This window comes from Centroberyx affinis, unplaced genomic scaffold (genome assembly GCF_046629955.1).
Source record: "Centroberyx affinis isolate AG114_WGS23_722 - 3 ecotype Tasmania unplaced genomic scaffold, CSIRO-AGI_Caff_v1 ptg000804l_1, whole genome shotgun sequence".
Lineage (NCBI taxonomy): Eukaryota > Metazoa > Chordata > Actinopteri > Beryciformes > Berycidae > Centroberyx > Centroberyx affinis.
In genome coordinates this window covers 294028-311263 of record NW_027279407.1, presented here as the reverse complement: position 1 = coordinate 311263, position 17236 = coordinate 294028, and the positions used below count along the sequence as shown (strand labels likewise).

Here is a 17236-nt window from a genome sequence, read left to right as displayed (position 1 = left end):
ACACAGTGGAAGCACAAACACTTACAGTCACTAGCAGATACAAGCACTCCAACCTCATGTTCTTTTCATTTACATTTTTACATTTATATCTGTAGGCCTTCAGCTGATGCTCTCATCCAGAGTGACTTACAATGCGTACAACAGTAGAATAAGCTTTAATTCCTAGATCACCAAAATTACAAGCAATCAATAGCAAGAAATGCAAGGGTGGGTGGTGGAATAATCCTAATAGCTTTTTCCCTGTCCTGTCTGCTTAGTATAGATATGGATATTTGTGCATGTGTATGTAATGTTTTCCTTTGTGTATACTCTTATTTGTGTTTGGTGCTGTGTCTTGCATTGCTTTTGATGTTTCTGTGATGCAGAAACTTCCCAGAGTGGGATAAATAAAGTACTACTACTACTACAAAATGCTGTGACAATATTGTCATGATGGTGGAATGATCATCCGAGAGAGAGAAGAGCTAGGAAAAGAAATGAAATAAGAGTTAAGGAGAAAAATAGATGGGATTTTTGAGAGCCAGTGAGTAGTGGAGAGGGGATATTATTCAGTGAGGACATGAGGAGGTACTTCTTGATAACATGAGTTTTCAATCTACGAAGGTGTAAAAAGACTCTTACTGTTCTTTCCTGTGCGGCCCCAGGAAGGAAGCTGGGTTTCACTATCGACCTTGGAAAGCTCCACAACGTGTCATTGGGCCAGGGCCAGGAAGCTGTAGCTGAGGTGGCCATGGAAAAAGCTGCCAAGGAGGGTCACTGGGTCATACTGCAGGTCTGGATGTGTGACAGAAAGCCAGTGCACAGTTAGGCATGGATTTACTTTTGTAATGATTTTTGGCAGCTGATGCCAGTTTGTATACTGTATGTTGGGCAAGGAGGGAGCTTTAGCAAGAGTAGAGACAGTTTGGAAAGGAACTAATTCATAAAAAAAAATAATAGGACTCTGTCAGTCCCTGTAATATTGAAAAAATATTTTAAAATAAGTTTGGATTTTTTTTTTTTTTTCAGTGTAAGCCTTTCTGGGGCTCTGGCTCCTCTGACACCAAAGAATCAAATTTAGTGTCCTGTTTCACACTATGTCACTTTCTAAGCCTTTTGTATGTGCTATATTGGATTTTAATTGTGTGTTTTAACCGTGTGCGTCCGTTCCCCTCCCTGTAGAACATCCACCTGGTCGGTCGCTGGCTGGGTTCACTAGAGAAGCTCCTGGAGCGCTGCTGTGAAGGCAGTCACCCCGACTACAGAGTGTTCATGAGTGCCGAGCCTACCCTAACACCACAGGAGCACATTATCCCACAGGTAAACACACAGTATACATAATTATGATAAACAGCATATCCATACAGTCAGTATCAGCACATGCACATACCCCTATGTATCTATCCTGCACCCATCCTGCAAAGTTCACTGCTGACAATTCTTTGTTCTTCACTCTGTTTAATACTGAGACTAAATAGGTGTATTAAACAAAAAAAGAAAAGGAAAACCAGTGCATCTCAAATGACTGCTTACTTGACCATTCTTTGTGCAGTGTGATGTCTCAAAATAGAACAAAATTTTAATTTACCAAACAGCTTCTTTCATGGGTGGAGCAACAGTACAGTATGGGGCTGCTACAATTGTAACATCTGTACTAACATACAAAATTCTACACATACACACAATAAGAAATTATTTATTGAATATGTGTTTAACGCAGGGTATTCTGGAAAATGCTATCAAGATCACCAATGAACCTCCTACGGGAATGCACGCTAACCTGCATGCTGCTCTGGATAACTTTGACCAGGTGAGGGGTCTACTGTGTGTGCTTTGGCATTGGTGTTATTAATATTAGCATTATTATTGGTCTTGTTGTTATTATTGTTATTATTATTAGTTGTAGTATTATAATTATCACCCCGCTCTCTCTCTAGGACATCCTGGACCAGTGTAGTCGTGAGCAGGAGTTTAAGACCATCCTCTTCTCTCTGTGTTACTTCCACGCCTGTGTGGCAGAGAGGAGGAAGTTTGGGCCCCAGGGTTGGAACAGGAAGTACCCCTTCAACACAGGGGACCTGACCATATCGGTTAATGTGCTCTACAACTACCTGGAGGCTAACTCGCAGGTGGGACAAGGGGTTGGTGGTGTTGGGTGGGTGCGTGGTTGGGTGAGTGCAGCGTGTGTGGCTGTGGGTGCGTATCAGCATTTAGGTCAGTGAGTGGGTGTGCCACAGTATAATGATGATGACGATGGTGCTGGTGGTCATGAAAGTGATGATGATAATGATGATGAAGGTGCCATGGGAGGACCTGAGGTATCTGTTTGGGGAGATCATGTATGGAGGACACATCACTGACGACTGGGACAGAAGGCTCTGCAGAACATACCTCGAAGAATACATGCAGCCCAACCAGGTGTGTATATGTGTGTGTGTGTGTGTGTGAGTGACAGAGAGAGAGAGAGAGAGAGAGAGAGAGAGAGAGAGAGGGGGAAAGAAAGAAAGGCGTTTAATCTTTGGGTAATTTAATGCACCTTGTGTTACAATACAGTGTTGTGAAGCAAACGATTCTCCTTTTCCCCAAGTTTGACAGGAAGCTTGCGCTGGGTCCAGGTTTTGTCGTCCCCTCCAACCTGGACTACCAGGTAGCTAAAGACAAATGGTGTTTGAGTGAAATGTTCCTTTAAATAGTAAAAAGTTTAAACTTGTTAAAGTATCCCCCAAATGGCTTATGTTACAGTATTTTATGAATAAATGATAATGAATGAATGAATGAAAATAATGGATGGAACTCAGCATTTATTCTCTCCATGTTTTCCAGGGCTACCATGGTTTCATAGACGAGATGCTGCCCCATGAGAGCCCGGTGCATTATGGGTTACACCCCAACGCCGAAATTGAGTTCTTGACGGTGACGTCAGATAACCTGTTCCACACTCTGCTGGAGCTGCAGTCTCCTGATGCTGTCATGGGGGAGGGGGCCTCACAGACCCTGGAGGAGAAGGTAGATCTCTTTATGGTTTATGGTTCTTATAGACAGGAAATATTTTCACTTTTTGAAAAAAATTCAGCTTCATTAATTGATTGAATTCAAACTGAATAGGCCTGAATAGCCTAGCAAAAAAAACTCTCCACCTTGTTCTAACAACCATGTGAATGCCCCTTCCTATATGCTAAATAATGACGCAGTACCTGAAAGCAGATATCGGTGCCATGGGACATAAACCAATACATGGCGATAGCAAGATGTTGCAGTCTTCTAACTCTCCTGTTTCTTTTGATGTGTGTCCTCACTCCATCACTTCACCCCCTGACCCCACCCACCCTCAGGTGAAAACAATTTTAGACGAGGTGCTGGAGAAGCTACCGGAAGAGTACAATATGTCCGACATCACCTCCAAGACGGCCGAACGGTCCCCCTACATCCTGGTCTGCTTCCAGGAGTGTGAGCGCATGAACACACTCATTTATGAGATGCGGCGCTCACTCAAGGAGCTTGACCTGGGACTCAAGGTGTGATTACGTCTGCTGTGTGTGTGTGTGTGTGTGTATGTGCATACAATTTGTGTGTACAGTCCAACCCTGTTCATTGGTGAGCTTTCATGGTAGTTGTTTCGGATAAAGTCAATGTATTGAAGTTAAAGGTGCGTAACATCAATATATCATTGTCAAATTAATTGTGATAGCTTGGTGTAACTACTTTAAACAAATGAGACCATGGTCAAAACGATTCATAGTCTCTATTTCATGCCAGTGGTATTATTAGTGCTAGTGTTCCTCAAAGTTAAGACCTAACATTTCCCATTACCCCATTGCTTTAACTCATTCCACCATCTGCCATGGCACACATTGTAAAATGCAGTGTAGAGGCCGGTAGAGGCTGCCAATCTTCTCAGCAAGGGTCTTGTTTGTTTAATGTAATTATACCAATGTCTCAAATTTAATGTGGTAATGATTTATTGATGTTAAATTGCTGCATGTAGCACTTTTGATGTGTGCAGCGATGAAAGGGTTGATTCTCTCTTCCAAAGGGTGAGCTGGCGATTTCTTCTGAAATGGAGCAGCTGCAGACAGCCTTGTTCTTTGACAATGTCCCTGATACCTGGACCAAACTGGCCTACCCCTCCACCTACAGCCTGGCTATATGGTCTGTGCATGTGTTGTGTGTGTGTCAGTATGCCTGTATGCATACAGTTGCTGTATACAGGAGATACAGTTTTTGTTGTGCTTTGTGTATTAATGGCTGTATTTAGCTGTAGTAGATGCAGTTACTGTATTATTATGCGTGTACAATATATGTATTTGATTGTTGGAGACACTAGGTAGTATGTTATTATGCATTGTGTATACACCAATGTATTAACCTAGATACACTTTATATGTTTATATACAGTATAGTGTCATGTAGAACTTGTATGACATCCTAACATCATTTTCTTCTCCTGTCTCTCTCTCTCTCTCTCTCTCCCTCTGTGTGTCAGGTACAATGATGTGTTGCTGCGTTGTAGAGAGCTGGACAGCTGGACTCAGGATCTGTCTCTGCCTAGTGTCGTCTGGCTGTCTGGACTCTTCAACCCACAGTCCTTCCTCACTGGTAACACACACACAAATAAACATTATTAATGCATGCATACAGAGAGAGAGAGGTCTATTTAGGCCTACTTGTCTAAATAACTTTCCTCACATTTCTCTCTCTTGCTCCACATCCCCTCTCTCCTCATAATTATCCTTTGTCTTTGGCTCCTGTTCTTGCTGTCCAGCGGTGATGCAGTCTCTGGCCCGTAAGAATGAGTGGCCCCTGGATAAAGTGAACCTGACTGTAGACGTGACCAAAAAGTTTAAGGAAGAGTTCAACCAGCCTGCCAGGGAGGGAGCATACGTGTACGGACTTTATATGGAAGGTAGATAGACACTCACAGTCTCAGGAGAATTTCCCCTACCATGGATCAATAAATTAAGTTAATTCAAGTCAAGTCATACATGTTTAAGATACCTTCCCTGTTCTCCCTAAACACAGTGACCATATTTTGTCTCTCCTTCTCCTTCCCTATCTCATCACCTGTGTCCTTCCCTAGGGGCGAGGTGGGACACCCAGGCCGGGGTGATCACCGAGGCCCGGCTAAAGGAGTTGACCCCAGCCATGCCTGTCATCTCTGTCCGGGCCGTGCCCAGTGACCGCCAGGAGACCAGGAACATCTACGAGTGTCCGCTCTACAAGACCAAGATCAGAGGACCCACCTACGTGTGGACCTTCAGTCTCAAAACCAGGGAGAGGCCCGCCAAGTGGGTCCTGGCAGGAGTGGCTCTGCTGCTCAGCGTGTGAGAGGTCAGGGGTCAAGGTTCAGGGGTCGAGATCTATTTGATTTTCCTGAGCAAGATAGGTGTGTATGCACGTGTACAATTTGATCAGGCATGAAGCAGCCTGCTACCTGGTGTTTGATATGAATGGCACAACAATGATTGTTTTCTTACCAAATGTGAAATATGTACATCCACAGCTCTGTTATATGTACATTTTGCTCTGAATTCACCTTAGTTGTGGCATACAGTGACATATGTTCTTAATATTGTTAATTTTATGTAATGTTACATATACTGTATTTTCACGCATTGTATCACAAGTTCTTGAAGACTCAATTTTACAGTGGAATCACAAGAACAGAATGGAACCAAAGACTATGTGTCTTTTCTTTTTATTGAAAAATGATAAAATATACAGGGGGAAATGCCAAAAAATTCACACACTGGATCACAGTTAGAATTCATAAAGTCAAAGCTTATTGTTTTGAACAAATCAAATCTATAAACTACAAGATATTCTATAAGCAGGAAAAAAATATCAGGAGGTGCTGCCTCACTAGAGCGGCGTTCAAGTGTGTTCTTTTGTAACACCTGTACCTCTTAATGTTATGCAGCAGTTTTAAATAGCACATTAAAGTACACAGGTGAAGTCACTCTGACAACATGACAAGACAACCTCTTTTTGTCTTTTTGTTCCTTCCTACTTCACAGTACACATATGGGTGTAGTATACATTTGCTTCAATAAAAAAAAATGAATAGTTTAACAAAAAAAAATGTGTGTATACCCAGCTCTTTTCAACTGGAGTCCCTAATGCACATAGCTCAGATATGTGCTCAAAAGTCAAAATCTCTTGATGTTGGTTTCTGTGTGTGTGTGTGTGTGTGTGTTAGTCTGTGTGTTTTCTAGTCACTATCATCAGACCAGCCCAGCTCCATCACGTCCATGGCCGCAGTGGCCATGTTGATTTTGGTTCCGTGTCGCACACTGCAGCTCTTTGAAGAGTTCTGATTGGACGAAGCCCGCACGCTCACCTGCACCCCCGAGTGACCTATGACCCCCACTTCCCCTCTGATCTTCTGGCTGACGGCCTCGCTGAGGTCACCCCTGACTCCCTGGACGACGACTCCCATGTCACTCCTCCGCTGACCCCTGACCCCTACTTCGCTCCTGACCCCGTGACCTACAACCTTCATCACCCCCATGTCGCCCATGTTCATGTTCATGTCCATGTCGCCCACACCCAGGCCCTCCATCTCCCCCATCTCATCCATGTCTAAGGACAGCATGTCCCCGAAGCTCCCCAGACTACCTTGGAGGCCCTTGAACATGGTCTGGAGCCTCCCTCCCTCTATCCCTCCTTCCATCCCTCTTTCCTCCAGTCTGTCCCCCATCCTCTCCATTTCCCATCCTCCCTCCTTCTCCCTCTCCCTCTCCCCCTCTGCCTCTCCGAACCCGCCCGAGAAGCCTCTGAGTATGGTGGTCACCCTGCTCCTCTGCATCCCTCCTCCTCTCTCCCTGTCCCCCTCGCCCCACGTCCTCTCCTCCCTCTCCACCACTCCCCCCGGGAAGCTCCTGAGCGTCACCTGCACCCTGCCTCCCTCCATGCTCCCACCTTCGTCTCTCTCCCTTGACCCCCAGCCTTTCTCCTCCAGGGTTCCTTCCTCTTCCTCCTCCTCCTCTCCGAACCCACCCTGGAACCCTCGGAGCATGGCGTGCAGCCTCCCGCCGTCCAGCGAACCCATCCCCCTGTCCATCCCTCCCCCGGTCCCTCTCTCAGTGTCTCCGTTGCTGAGGGTGCGGAGGAGGCAGCTGACCCCAGCGCTGCTGACTCCTGCACTGTTCGACTCCTGCGAGTGCGAGCGGAAGAACGAGCCGGAGGAACCGATGGACATTGGTGTGAAGAACTGAGAGGGTCAGAGAGAGGCGGGGTGGAGCGTCAGGCCGAGATGAGAAGAAGATAAAGAATAAAAAGGGGAATTAGAGGTAGATCAAACAAACCAAGGCAATACCAAGGCAACTCTTCTTGTGATTAATTATTAAAAAGCCTAGTCCATTTTGGGACAGTTAAAAAGCTAAAATGTTTCAGCTAACATGGCTTCATTCACTGGACTCGCCAGAGAATGAAGGCTTTTTAATAATTAATCACAAGAAGAGTTGCCTTGGTATTTTTCTTAACATACAATTTGATTTTGCTTCCAGGTGTCTGAATGTGCCGGTTACATCAAAAGGTTTACAGTCAGTCAGTCAATTCCACTTCTACTCACTGGTGTGATGTTGGAGCGCTCCATGAGCAGGGAGGTGGGACTGGGAGTCATGCTGGATCTCTCCATCAGCCTCTCCTCCCACAGCCGGAGCCTCCTCTCCCGCTCCTCCAGCTCCTTCTCCTTGGAGTAGAGCTCCCTCTCCAGCTTCCGCAGGCGCTCCAGAGTTGACTCGATCTCACACCTGTGTGCACACATGCACATGCAGACACACCTATCACCTCTTGCACAATATACAATACATGCAGATATATGGCCTTGTTTTGACTGGACCATCATAGCCAACTTAACTGCTACCATTATAGAACAAATAAATGACAGGTTCAATTTCAAAATGCTACTCTAGAATGCTACAAAATACTACTCTTTTTGCCTCCTGAAATTAATCAATATTTCAACAGTACATAGGATTCTATTCTCAAAAATGGGTCTTTAGATAACTCATGAATGGCATGCTTTACTTTAATTTATTTTGGTGGATGGGGATATCTTTTTTAATCTTCAATCTTTTTAACATTGGTCTGAACTGCCTGATTCTGCTCATCAAAATGTTCTGATACTGTTGCAACTTCAGCACATGAAGCATGCATTTAAGCAGCTATGATATAACAGTAAAGGCAATACAGATGGGCAATTTTGCCAACAATTGCATAAATGTACATTTCTAACCAATAAAACCATCAGACTTTTTAACAATCCCGCCCCTCCTCACGCCTCCCATCAAATAAAATTGCCTTTCTCTCCCTGACTCATATTCCATTGGTTCAGACTTTTGAATGATCCCTCCCTGCATTATGTCCTGCCTCAACATCCTGTTTCAACAGGAAATGCATCAAATCCAGGAAGTAAATATGCCATTTCATGGGGTCTTTAAAAAAGCTGTCTATGTGGGAAATTTTGTGTTCACTGGCATTACCCCCCCAATACCACTAGATGTCACTGTGGGAGTTAGTGAGTGATTTCCCATGAGACTGCATACACAAACACAATCAATTCTCACAGCAACTAAATATAGACAGACATCTGACACGCAGCCATACCTCCCTCCCTCCTCTTCCCTCCCTCCATACCTCTCTATTCATTCATCCCGCCCCTTTACCCCCTCACCCTGGCTCCCTCTCTCCTCCTCTTTTCTCCTCCCCTTGTCAAGTTTTTCCACCCGTACATAAAACTTCCCTCAAAATTGATTGCCTTGCTGTACTCATGTCAAACACGCATAGAATCTTGCACCTTCTCTCCTCCGTTTCCTCCTCCTCCTGTCTCTCTCTCTCTCTCTCTCTCTCTCACCCCTGTCATCTGTCCCCTCTCGTAGATTTCACATGCACCCAGCACATTTCTGTCCCTCCTGAACTTCTCCTCTTCTTCATCCCATACTTGATTTCTCCCCCACCACCACCACCACAACCACCACCCCTCCCCCTGTCCTCCCCCCCCCCCCCCCCCCCTAGAGTGAGGGTAGTGGAGGAGTGGAGGAATCTCTTCCATGGACACTTTCCAGAGCGCTTATTATAGACTGAAGTAGAGTGCAGGGTCACACATTCAGCTTCTCTCCTGAGCCTTAGGGAGAGCTCTGTGTGTATGTGTGTGTGTGTGTGTGTGTGTGTGTGTGTGTTTGCATGTGTGTGTGTGTGACCGTGTTGAACTTGTGTGTGTATGCATACATTTGTGTGAAGAGTTGACTTAAAAAGAGCAGTACAGTAAGCCACAGTCTCTATTTGTCATTCTGAGAGAGCAAGACTTAGCAGACTGTATACACTCTCAGAACGACAGAAGACTCTTATGCACAGACGCAATACAGATGCATCCAGTGTCTTCTTATGCATGCCTACGAGGTTGTGTGTGTCTGTGTGTGTGTGTGTGTGTGTCTGTGTGTGCATGTGTGTGTGTACCTCCACTGGTCCTTGTTATGTAGGAAGGAGTTACACTGGTCCGGTAGCCTGCTGTCATTGGCCATAGTCTCCAGAGTCACCAGCACCTGCTTAAAGTGCGGCCGCTCCTGTGGGCGTGCGCACACACACACACACACACACACACAGAATACTTTAAAAAAAAGTATACAAGTGAGCCACCAGAATGGGTTTTCAATAGACTAACCATTGTATTCATCATCCTATTAGCTTACCTTGGGTTCTGCTTGCCAACATTTCCTCATCAGCTCTGCAAAGCTTGCCGGACAGCTGGTGGGGATGGTCAGCCTCTAGATACACACACACACACACAGAAACCCTTATACTTTTACAGAAAAATCATGTCGGAACCAGCTTGTTTTTTCCAACCATTAAAACTATAAACCAAACAAATCTTCAAAATGGTAGTACATATTTTTTTGTTTGAATTATTAATTACTGGATCTAAAAAGTACATTTTGATCAAAGTTTTTATGATGTAAAATGGGTCTCCTGTCAAGTTAAACGGATCTGGGGTCATGGCATTTGTCACATATTGTGTTTGCCTTCCTGCAGTATGTAAACTGCAGCAACAATCCTGCAGCACACTGTGCCACTGGGATAATGTTTCTCCATAAAGTTAAGAATCCAGGCTCTTGGCATCAGCAGTGGTCTGAATGAGCCCAGACAGCTCCATAGTACAGTACAGTAAATGGAAACAGTTTTCTCTGGGGATTAATCCCAAAATATCACTGACTCTGTGAGTGGAGAGAGGGCTAGAAAGAGGGGCATAGCGGATAGAGGGGGGGAACAGAGTGACAAGGGGAAAGGAAAAGAGAGCAAGAGAGATAGAGAGAGAGTGGGTTATTTAGGGAGAGCATTTGGAGATTAGCCAAAAGCGACGCAGGAATCATGTTCTCTGAGTTGTTTGTTGGCCCCAGTGTGTGTGTGTGAGTGTGTGTGTGTGCATGCGTGTGTCTGTTGGAGGGGATTCAGGCACGTCAATAACTGAAACGCATACACCATATAACCATCATCCCCCACCTCCCATAAACCTCTTGTATTAACTCCCCCCTATCACTGCAATCTTTTTCTCCCCTCTCCCCCTCTCTCCCTCTCTCTCTGTCTCTCTCTCTCTGTCTCTCTCCCCAGACCTAGTAAAGGCCTGTAGCCAGGGGGAGTCTGGCGGAGCTCCACTGCTGTGTATCCAGGCCTTACAAGAGCAGAGAACTGACATCAGGCCTAAAAATATACCAGCCTCAGCCTCACCACCTCACAGTGGAAACCATGAGAGCATCGCATTGTTCCTCCAGCCTTCTCAAACTCTTCCCTGTATGTATGTGTGTACATGCTTATATTATGTGTGTGTTTGGAAAGGTGTATGGACGCATGTGTGTGTGGCCTACCTCTTGTTTCTCCACCACCAGCCACGCCACTTGCAGGCCTTCGAAGCCTTTGAAAGGAACTTCCCGAGTCAGCATCTCCCATAGCACCTGGCCGGAGGACAGAATGTGTTTTCACTTGCTTTGATGTATCACAGTCAGCTGACTGCTGGTAGTAGCAGTCAGCTGGAAGTATCTTTGGATTTGTTTTGTTTTGTGTTATGTCTCTATCTTGAATGGTTATGAAGATATCTTGATGGATAGACACACTGAAACAGACATATCATACATAATACATCAGTACACAATACATGGCGTTGTTGTCAGGTAAAAACCTTGTAACTCAACTATCTCAACTAACTCAACTCAACTAACTTGTAACAATTTTGGTGATTGTCATGTTTTAGCTTCAATTGAAGGATTACATGATCCTCTATAAGAAGAGAAAATTCTACAACCATTAGTCCTTTGAAAACCTTTCAAAACCTGGATAAACCCGGAAAATTGGATAACCAACAAGAGCGTTTTTTCATAGTTTCTGAAAAGTTGACAGATACACATTCTCGCATTATGCATTCACACATACTTATACACATACTACCAACTCACCACGCCATAGGAGTAGGTGTCGCAGGTCTCAGAGACAGGCAGGCTCTGGATGACTTCAGGGGCCATCCAGGGGAAAGTGCCCACCACCGTCATATGGGTGGTATGGGACAGGAACTTAGATGCCCCAAAGTCACAAATCTGGAACCACCACAGGGAGAGAGAGAGAGGAAGAGGAAGAAAAACACAAAGAGAACAAAGTCTTGACATATGTGCAACAACTGAATAACAAAAACTGGTATGCAGAAGGAGAGAGGGATCACAAGACTACAAACCTTCAGCACCCTTTCTGCTGTCATTACCACTGTAATTGAGACAGAGAGATATGGGTCAAATTCACATTAGTACAGTATGCAGCGCAGTAGTGAAGAACAGATCGGATTGTGGTTTGGATCTTGCGTTACCGTTCCGTGATTTGAGGTCTCTGTGAATGACTTTGACTGGAGCTTCCGCATGGAGGTAATGCATTCCTGTAAGAAAATCTAGTGTCAACAACATCTTACAAAAAAGCATCAGAAAGTTGAACTACAACTTTCTGATGTTCATTCCCAAACCCACTGGGACACAGCTGGACCTGATCTGTTTTGGTTGGGAAAGGATGAATTTCTCACTTTCTTAGTACTGTACTGGCATATTTATGGGACTTCAATCTGGTTTGGACTCACAGAAAGCTCTAACCCATTGGGAATGGTTTAGGTTCAGACACTGGGAACTGGAATTGAAAATTGAGGCTTGAGTGAAGCTCTACCACAAATTACCTATAGACAATAAAATAGACTACCATCCCCCAGGACGTCGTCCCCAACAGATTAAATCAGTATGCACAATATGATCAGGCTTCTCACAATATACATGCAGATTTGATCACTAACCAGTTCCTCTTGATTATTTCATTCATTCATTACATGTCATTCCTTGAGTCCTCATCTGAGTTTCTCTTCAGTCCACCACCAACATAATCAACAGAGATGTCACTTTCTAACTTTTATTTTACTTAAGGATGTCCAACATGCCATCAAAAGCAGATCTACTGAAGTAATCAGCACTCCTACTTCTGTGACACTTGACATCAGATTCTCAGTCATTCGACTCTGACAAAGAGGCAAAGAGATGGCTGTATTTCCTTTAGGTGTACCTTTAGCTATCTGGATGGCCCATGTCATGATCTGCTCCATGTCCATCTCCTCGCTGTGCTCACTGGACAGGTACTCATACAGAGAGCCCCCACTCGCATACTCTGGAGGAGGTAACACACACACACACAGAAGCCATGTTCAGATTAGGAGAACAATGTAAAGGAGAAAACCTACATGTACCCATGGACAGGTACACACAGTCACACAATGAAACCATGTTCATGACAGCAGAACAATATGAACACACAAAGATGCACTACTTTTAACATGTCACACTGCAAAAATATCCACTTCTGTGTATCTAGCATTCAGTCTGTGGAAAACTTTGGAAACTGGGGGGAAAAAAACAAGTGGAAAAATCGGATAGCAAATAGCAAATATCACTCTACATGTTTAAAGATAATTTCACTTGATTCACAGTTTTTTAACAAGTAGATTGACATTGGAAACAACTGAAATTATCTCACTCCTTTAACATTTTTTTCACTTGTTTGAAGAAACATTATTTGTGGCGCAGTCACAATCTACACTAATTTATCACAATGACTTGAGAAACATCAGTCACAGCTTAGCATGTCAGCACATGGCTCTACACACACCAGACTGAGTCTGGAAAACAGGGAGATGCCAACTCAAGACAGCAGAAAACTGTACTGTCTTTAAGCAAACCTCTATCACACCCTGACTTTCTTTTATCTTTTTTCAGATTATCCAATTTTTTTTACTTTTCCCCTTCCCTTGCAATGTTAGACAGTTTAAACACAGACTAGAAGACAATAGAGGATAGCATCTTTATGATTACTGTCCAATCCTAGGGCTCCTGTGTAGCTCAATGAGTAGAGCGTGGCACCCACACTGCCAGGGTTAGTGGTGCATGTAGCACTGGAGGCGCCCATTTTAAAAATTACACACTTGTGGTGGGTTACTCTAATGTTAGATGGGATTAGACCAGGCTCCATTAAGAGTTGTTGCTGGACCAGACCGGTGAATTAGTGTGAGTCAGAGTGAAAGGGAGGTGCTGCACAGCTTTATCTCAACCATATGACCACATCCAGGATAACAACCACATCAAAACATACTGGTTTCAGTTACCAATGTCCTGCCAAGAAACTTAATATGGACCTCCACTCACAGTATACACTATTACAAAACACACTGATTGAGCATCAGAGCATGTGCTAATGGTGTTTGTGAGAGGCACATCTAAAATCAAATACACACTAGCGAAGCAGACACACACACACACTTGTGCTGTTTTACATGTGATGGCGTTCTACCCTGACCCTAACCTCGACCCCTATATGCCTAACCCTAACCCTTGCCCTCAACTTAACCTAATGCTAATTCAATCCAAACTCTAAACCTAAGTACATACAGACACACACGCACACGCACACGCACACGCACACGCACACGCACACGCACACACACACGCACACACACACACACACACACACACACACACACAGGGGTCTGACCTGTGACGATGCCATAGTTGGGGGATTCCAGAACGGCTCCATAAAACTGAATGATGTTCTTGTGACTCAGGACACTGAGAATCTCAGCCTGGACAGAGAGATAGAGGGAGAGAGAGGCAGAGAGAGAGAGAGAGACAGACAGACAGACAGAGGCAGAGAGAGAGAGAGAAAGATGAAGTGAACAACTTCATTAACAGACACATTCACGTTACCCATGTGCGACCAATGAAATAAATCCTTTTACACAATAATTTATAATTGTAATTCATTCCTGATGTAAACCTAAACCTTACAGTTTCTGATTTGTTATCCAACTTGAATGTAGAATGTAATCCTGACACACTAATGGCCCAGTGTCTACAGGGCAACTGAACTGCAGTATTCAGTACAGTCAGAATCTTTCTTTCACACCACAGGTTGAGTCTACAAACCAAGACCCTCTTCACCACTGTGACAAACATGCCATTAATCTGAACTGACATATAGGTCATACCCCCTGCATGTGTGGAATATGTAACTGTTGCCAAGCAACATAATAGCTAACCATCAAATTGTAATGTAGCACCACAAAGTTTTCTAAATAAATAGCTTATGTTTTTCTTCCAAAGAACAATTCACCTTTCCCATCTATTTCCATCATGGCATCCATGTGTGGAGTATTGCTGTGTATGCTATATCAATTTGTGCATGCATTTGCACATGCAGTTTTGCATGTGTAATTGTATGTCCGTGCGCACGTGTGCACATAGATCCAAGATTAATTGAAATAGTATCTTAATGTTAGATTATTTATAAGCAGCAAACAGACCTTTGATTTACATCTCCGTCTTACAAGGATCCACTATGGCCACTGCAAATTTCCAATATACAGTAGCTGCTCTTCTCCCATGATCCATGCATTTGTATTGCCACAAATTGTGACCACATGTCTGTATGTATGTGCTTGTGTACACACATGAATTTGTATATGTATGTGTGTGTAGAGAGAGTGAGACAAACAACAATCACTGTTCACTCTCTGTAGTATTAGGTAAGGCCATGTGTGAGATGGTGCATTTTATATCCTTGCATATTGTTAAATGTCAAACCATGTTGAACATCTGTACCATTTAAATCTGACGTCAATTCTACTTTAACTCAGGAAACAAAAGCCTTTGAAATGTGTGTACATGCGTATCAACTGCATTGTTCAAATCTGTTGCCACAACAATAGCGGCGTGCCGAGTCACCAGCAGGTCAGCCTAACTTACGACAGCTTCCTGACACTGGGTCGCGATCCCATACCACTCCAGTATTAATAACGCAGCAGGAAATGATGTTTGGATTATGGACGGGGCGATACCCATGGAGAACCACCCGGCCTCCTGCAGTGTGGAGCCACTAAACACGACCACACACCTCGCCCCAAAGCACAATAGAAGGAACAGGGGAGCGCTGGCATAAACAACTGCTCCATCCACAAAGAAGGGAGGAGGGGGAAGAGGAGAGGTATGCTTAAGATAAACACATGGTCAACGGCAGACAACAGGAGGGGGGTGGGGGTGGGGGGTGGGGGGGGGTGTCTGGGTCTATTGACTCCAAAGTGGATCAGGGGAATCGGTGCCAATTGGGATACATGTTTCAGTTCAGATCAGTAACTTGCTACAATATGAAACTCCATAACTGACAAATGCCGTGGATCTGTTTGAGTGCAGGCCCATATGGTGTGTGCTGTGTAAGACCTTTGCTGCACATGTGTATGGTTGCTCTGTGTGTATGTGTGTTCCTTCTGTCCCTCTGTGTGTGTGTGTGTGTGTGTGTGTCTCTCTCTCTCTCTCTCCCCCCTACCTCTTTTTCAATCTTCAGAAGTTTTTTCACAGCCACCTCCTTGTCCTGGGATATCCAGAGGGCTCTGTAGACACTCCCAAAGCTGCCTCCTCCACAGTTCTCATAGAAGAGCAGATCCTCATGCTTTATCTGCACAAACGACGAGCCCAGGGACGACATGGCATACTGACACACGCACACAGACACACACACACATACACATACACACACTCACACTCACACTGATCGAAAGCTGCCCCAAAATACACGAGCACACACGGTCCCAGATGAGCTCAGAGCGAGAGAAGGGTAAGAAATAAGAAAGAGAGAGGGAGAGTAGCTCCTCCGCAGGCTTTGAGTGGATGTTGTGAGTCAGCAGAACAGATTGTCAGAGAGAAGAAACTAGAAAGTGCTGGAGAGAGAGAGAGAGAGAGAGAGAGAGAGAGAGAAAGTTTGCGCCCTGTGAGTCAGTAAAAGTCAGTTGAAGCTGTCACTACAGGACAAGGCATTACACTGCCTTATGGTGGTGATCCAGTGTAACTGCAGCACAGAGCACACAGACCCAGACACACAAGCACGCACACACACACACACACACACACACAGAGTGTAAAGATGAAGGGGATAAGTATGTGTGTGTAAGTTACGATCTGCAGTCAGTGTGTGCGGTCTGTCTCTAGCAGACACACTGTTCAAATATGGTCACTGGCATCCAGGGCATTCCGTCTTCCTGGGCCAGGATAACTGTTGCTATATAAAGCACTCTATATACCACAAACACACATACACACACATAAAGACACATAAAGAGAGATATACAGCTCCGGCCTATAGCAGGTCAGACTTTTAGTAAATCAGCTAGCGACTACAGGGTGACTGTCCCAGATACCCAAATCCTTCTCTCACACACTCTGCAGCTAAAAACACACGCACACACACTCACCAGAGAAGCCAGACAGCCAGGCAGGCAGGCAGGGACAGTGCGTTAGGTGACTCAACCAGACAGGAATGACCCAATGACATCATCAAGCAGGACAGGCATGCTGACATCACTGCACAGGGACAGGTGAGATCAGCCACGGGAAGTCAGGACACTTCTCAGTTACCGGCACAAACAGTAATCAGCTGCAATAGGACTGTTATATTAGCTGTTTTTATTTACAAGGCAGACTACACATACAGTACAGATACAGGCCGCTCGGTGGAAGCGAGCCTCACGGCAGTTCTCGACACACACCACCACATCAGAAGCTCCTGAGATCAAAGGAAAATAAATGACACTTGTCCAGAATACACTCTACACCCACATATACAAAAAAAATTACACGGACCGAACACACCTGGTAGAAATGACAAGATTCACCCTCAAAGTAGAAGCTGCCTTTAGACTCTGTGT

At 44.7% G+C, this 17236-nt stretch overlaps 2 protein-coding genes across 2 annotated transcripts in view; one reads left to right on the top strand and one right to left on the bottom strand.

Annotated features, from left to right (window-relative positions):
* Positions 1 to 5304, top strand: part of dnah9l (dynein, axonemal, heavy polypeptide 9 like) — a 40443-nt gene extending 35139 nt beyond the window's left edge. Inside the window, exons 76-87 of the mRNA XM_071520479.1 lie at positions 645 to 772; positions 1162 to 1299; positions 1700 to 1789; positions 1917 to 2108; positions 2278 to 2397; positions 2567 to 2626; positions 2803 to 2985; positions 3312 to 3494; positions 4013 to 4128; positions 4463 to 4575; positions 4742 to 4882; positions 5057 to 5304. Of these exons, the coding sequence (XP_071376580.1) occupies positions 645 to 772; positions 1162 to 1299; positions 1700 to 1789; positions 1917 to 2108; positions 2278 to 2397; positions 2567 to 2626; positions 2803 to 2985; positions 3312 to 3494; positions 4013 to 4128; positions 4463 to 4575; positions 4742 to 4882; positions 5057 to 5304 (1712 nt within the window). The remainder of the gene's footprint in view (positions 1 to 644; positions 773 to 1161; positions 1300 to 1699; positions 1790 to 1916; positions 2109 to 2277; positions 2398 to 2566; positions 2627 to 2802; positions 2986 to 3311; positions 3495 to 4012; positions 4129 to 4462; positions 4576 to 4741; positions 4883 to 5056) is intronic.
* Positions 5305 to 5705: 401 nt separating this feature from the next.
* On the bottom strand, positions 5706 to 16069 carry LOC139644944 (uncharacterized). Its single transcript, XM_071520482.1, has 11 exons — positions 15862 to 16069; positions 14035 to 14122; positions 12556 to 12657; positions 11825 to 11890; positions 11696 to 11724; positions 11424 to 11561; positions 10839 to 10925; positions 9669 to 9743; positions 9436 to 9542; positions 7550 to 7730; positions 5706 to 7189 (listed from the first exon to the last, which is right to left on the bottom strand). Exons 1-11 carry the CDS (start codon positions 16018 to 16020, stop codon positions 6188 to 6190), a joined length of 2034 nt encoding a protein of 677 aa, XP_071376583.1. The 5' UTR covers positions 16021 to 16069; the 3' UTR covers positions 5706 to 6187.
* Between the last annotated feature and the right edge of the window lie 1167 nt (positions 16070 to 17236).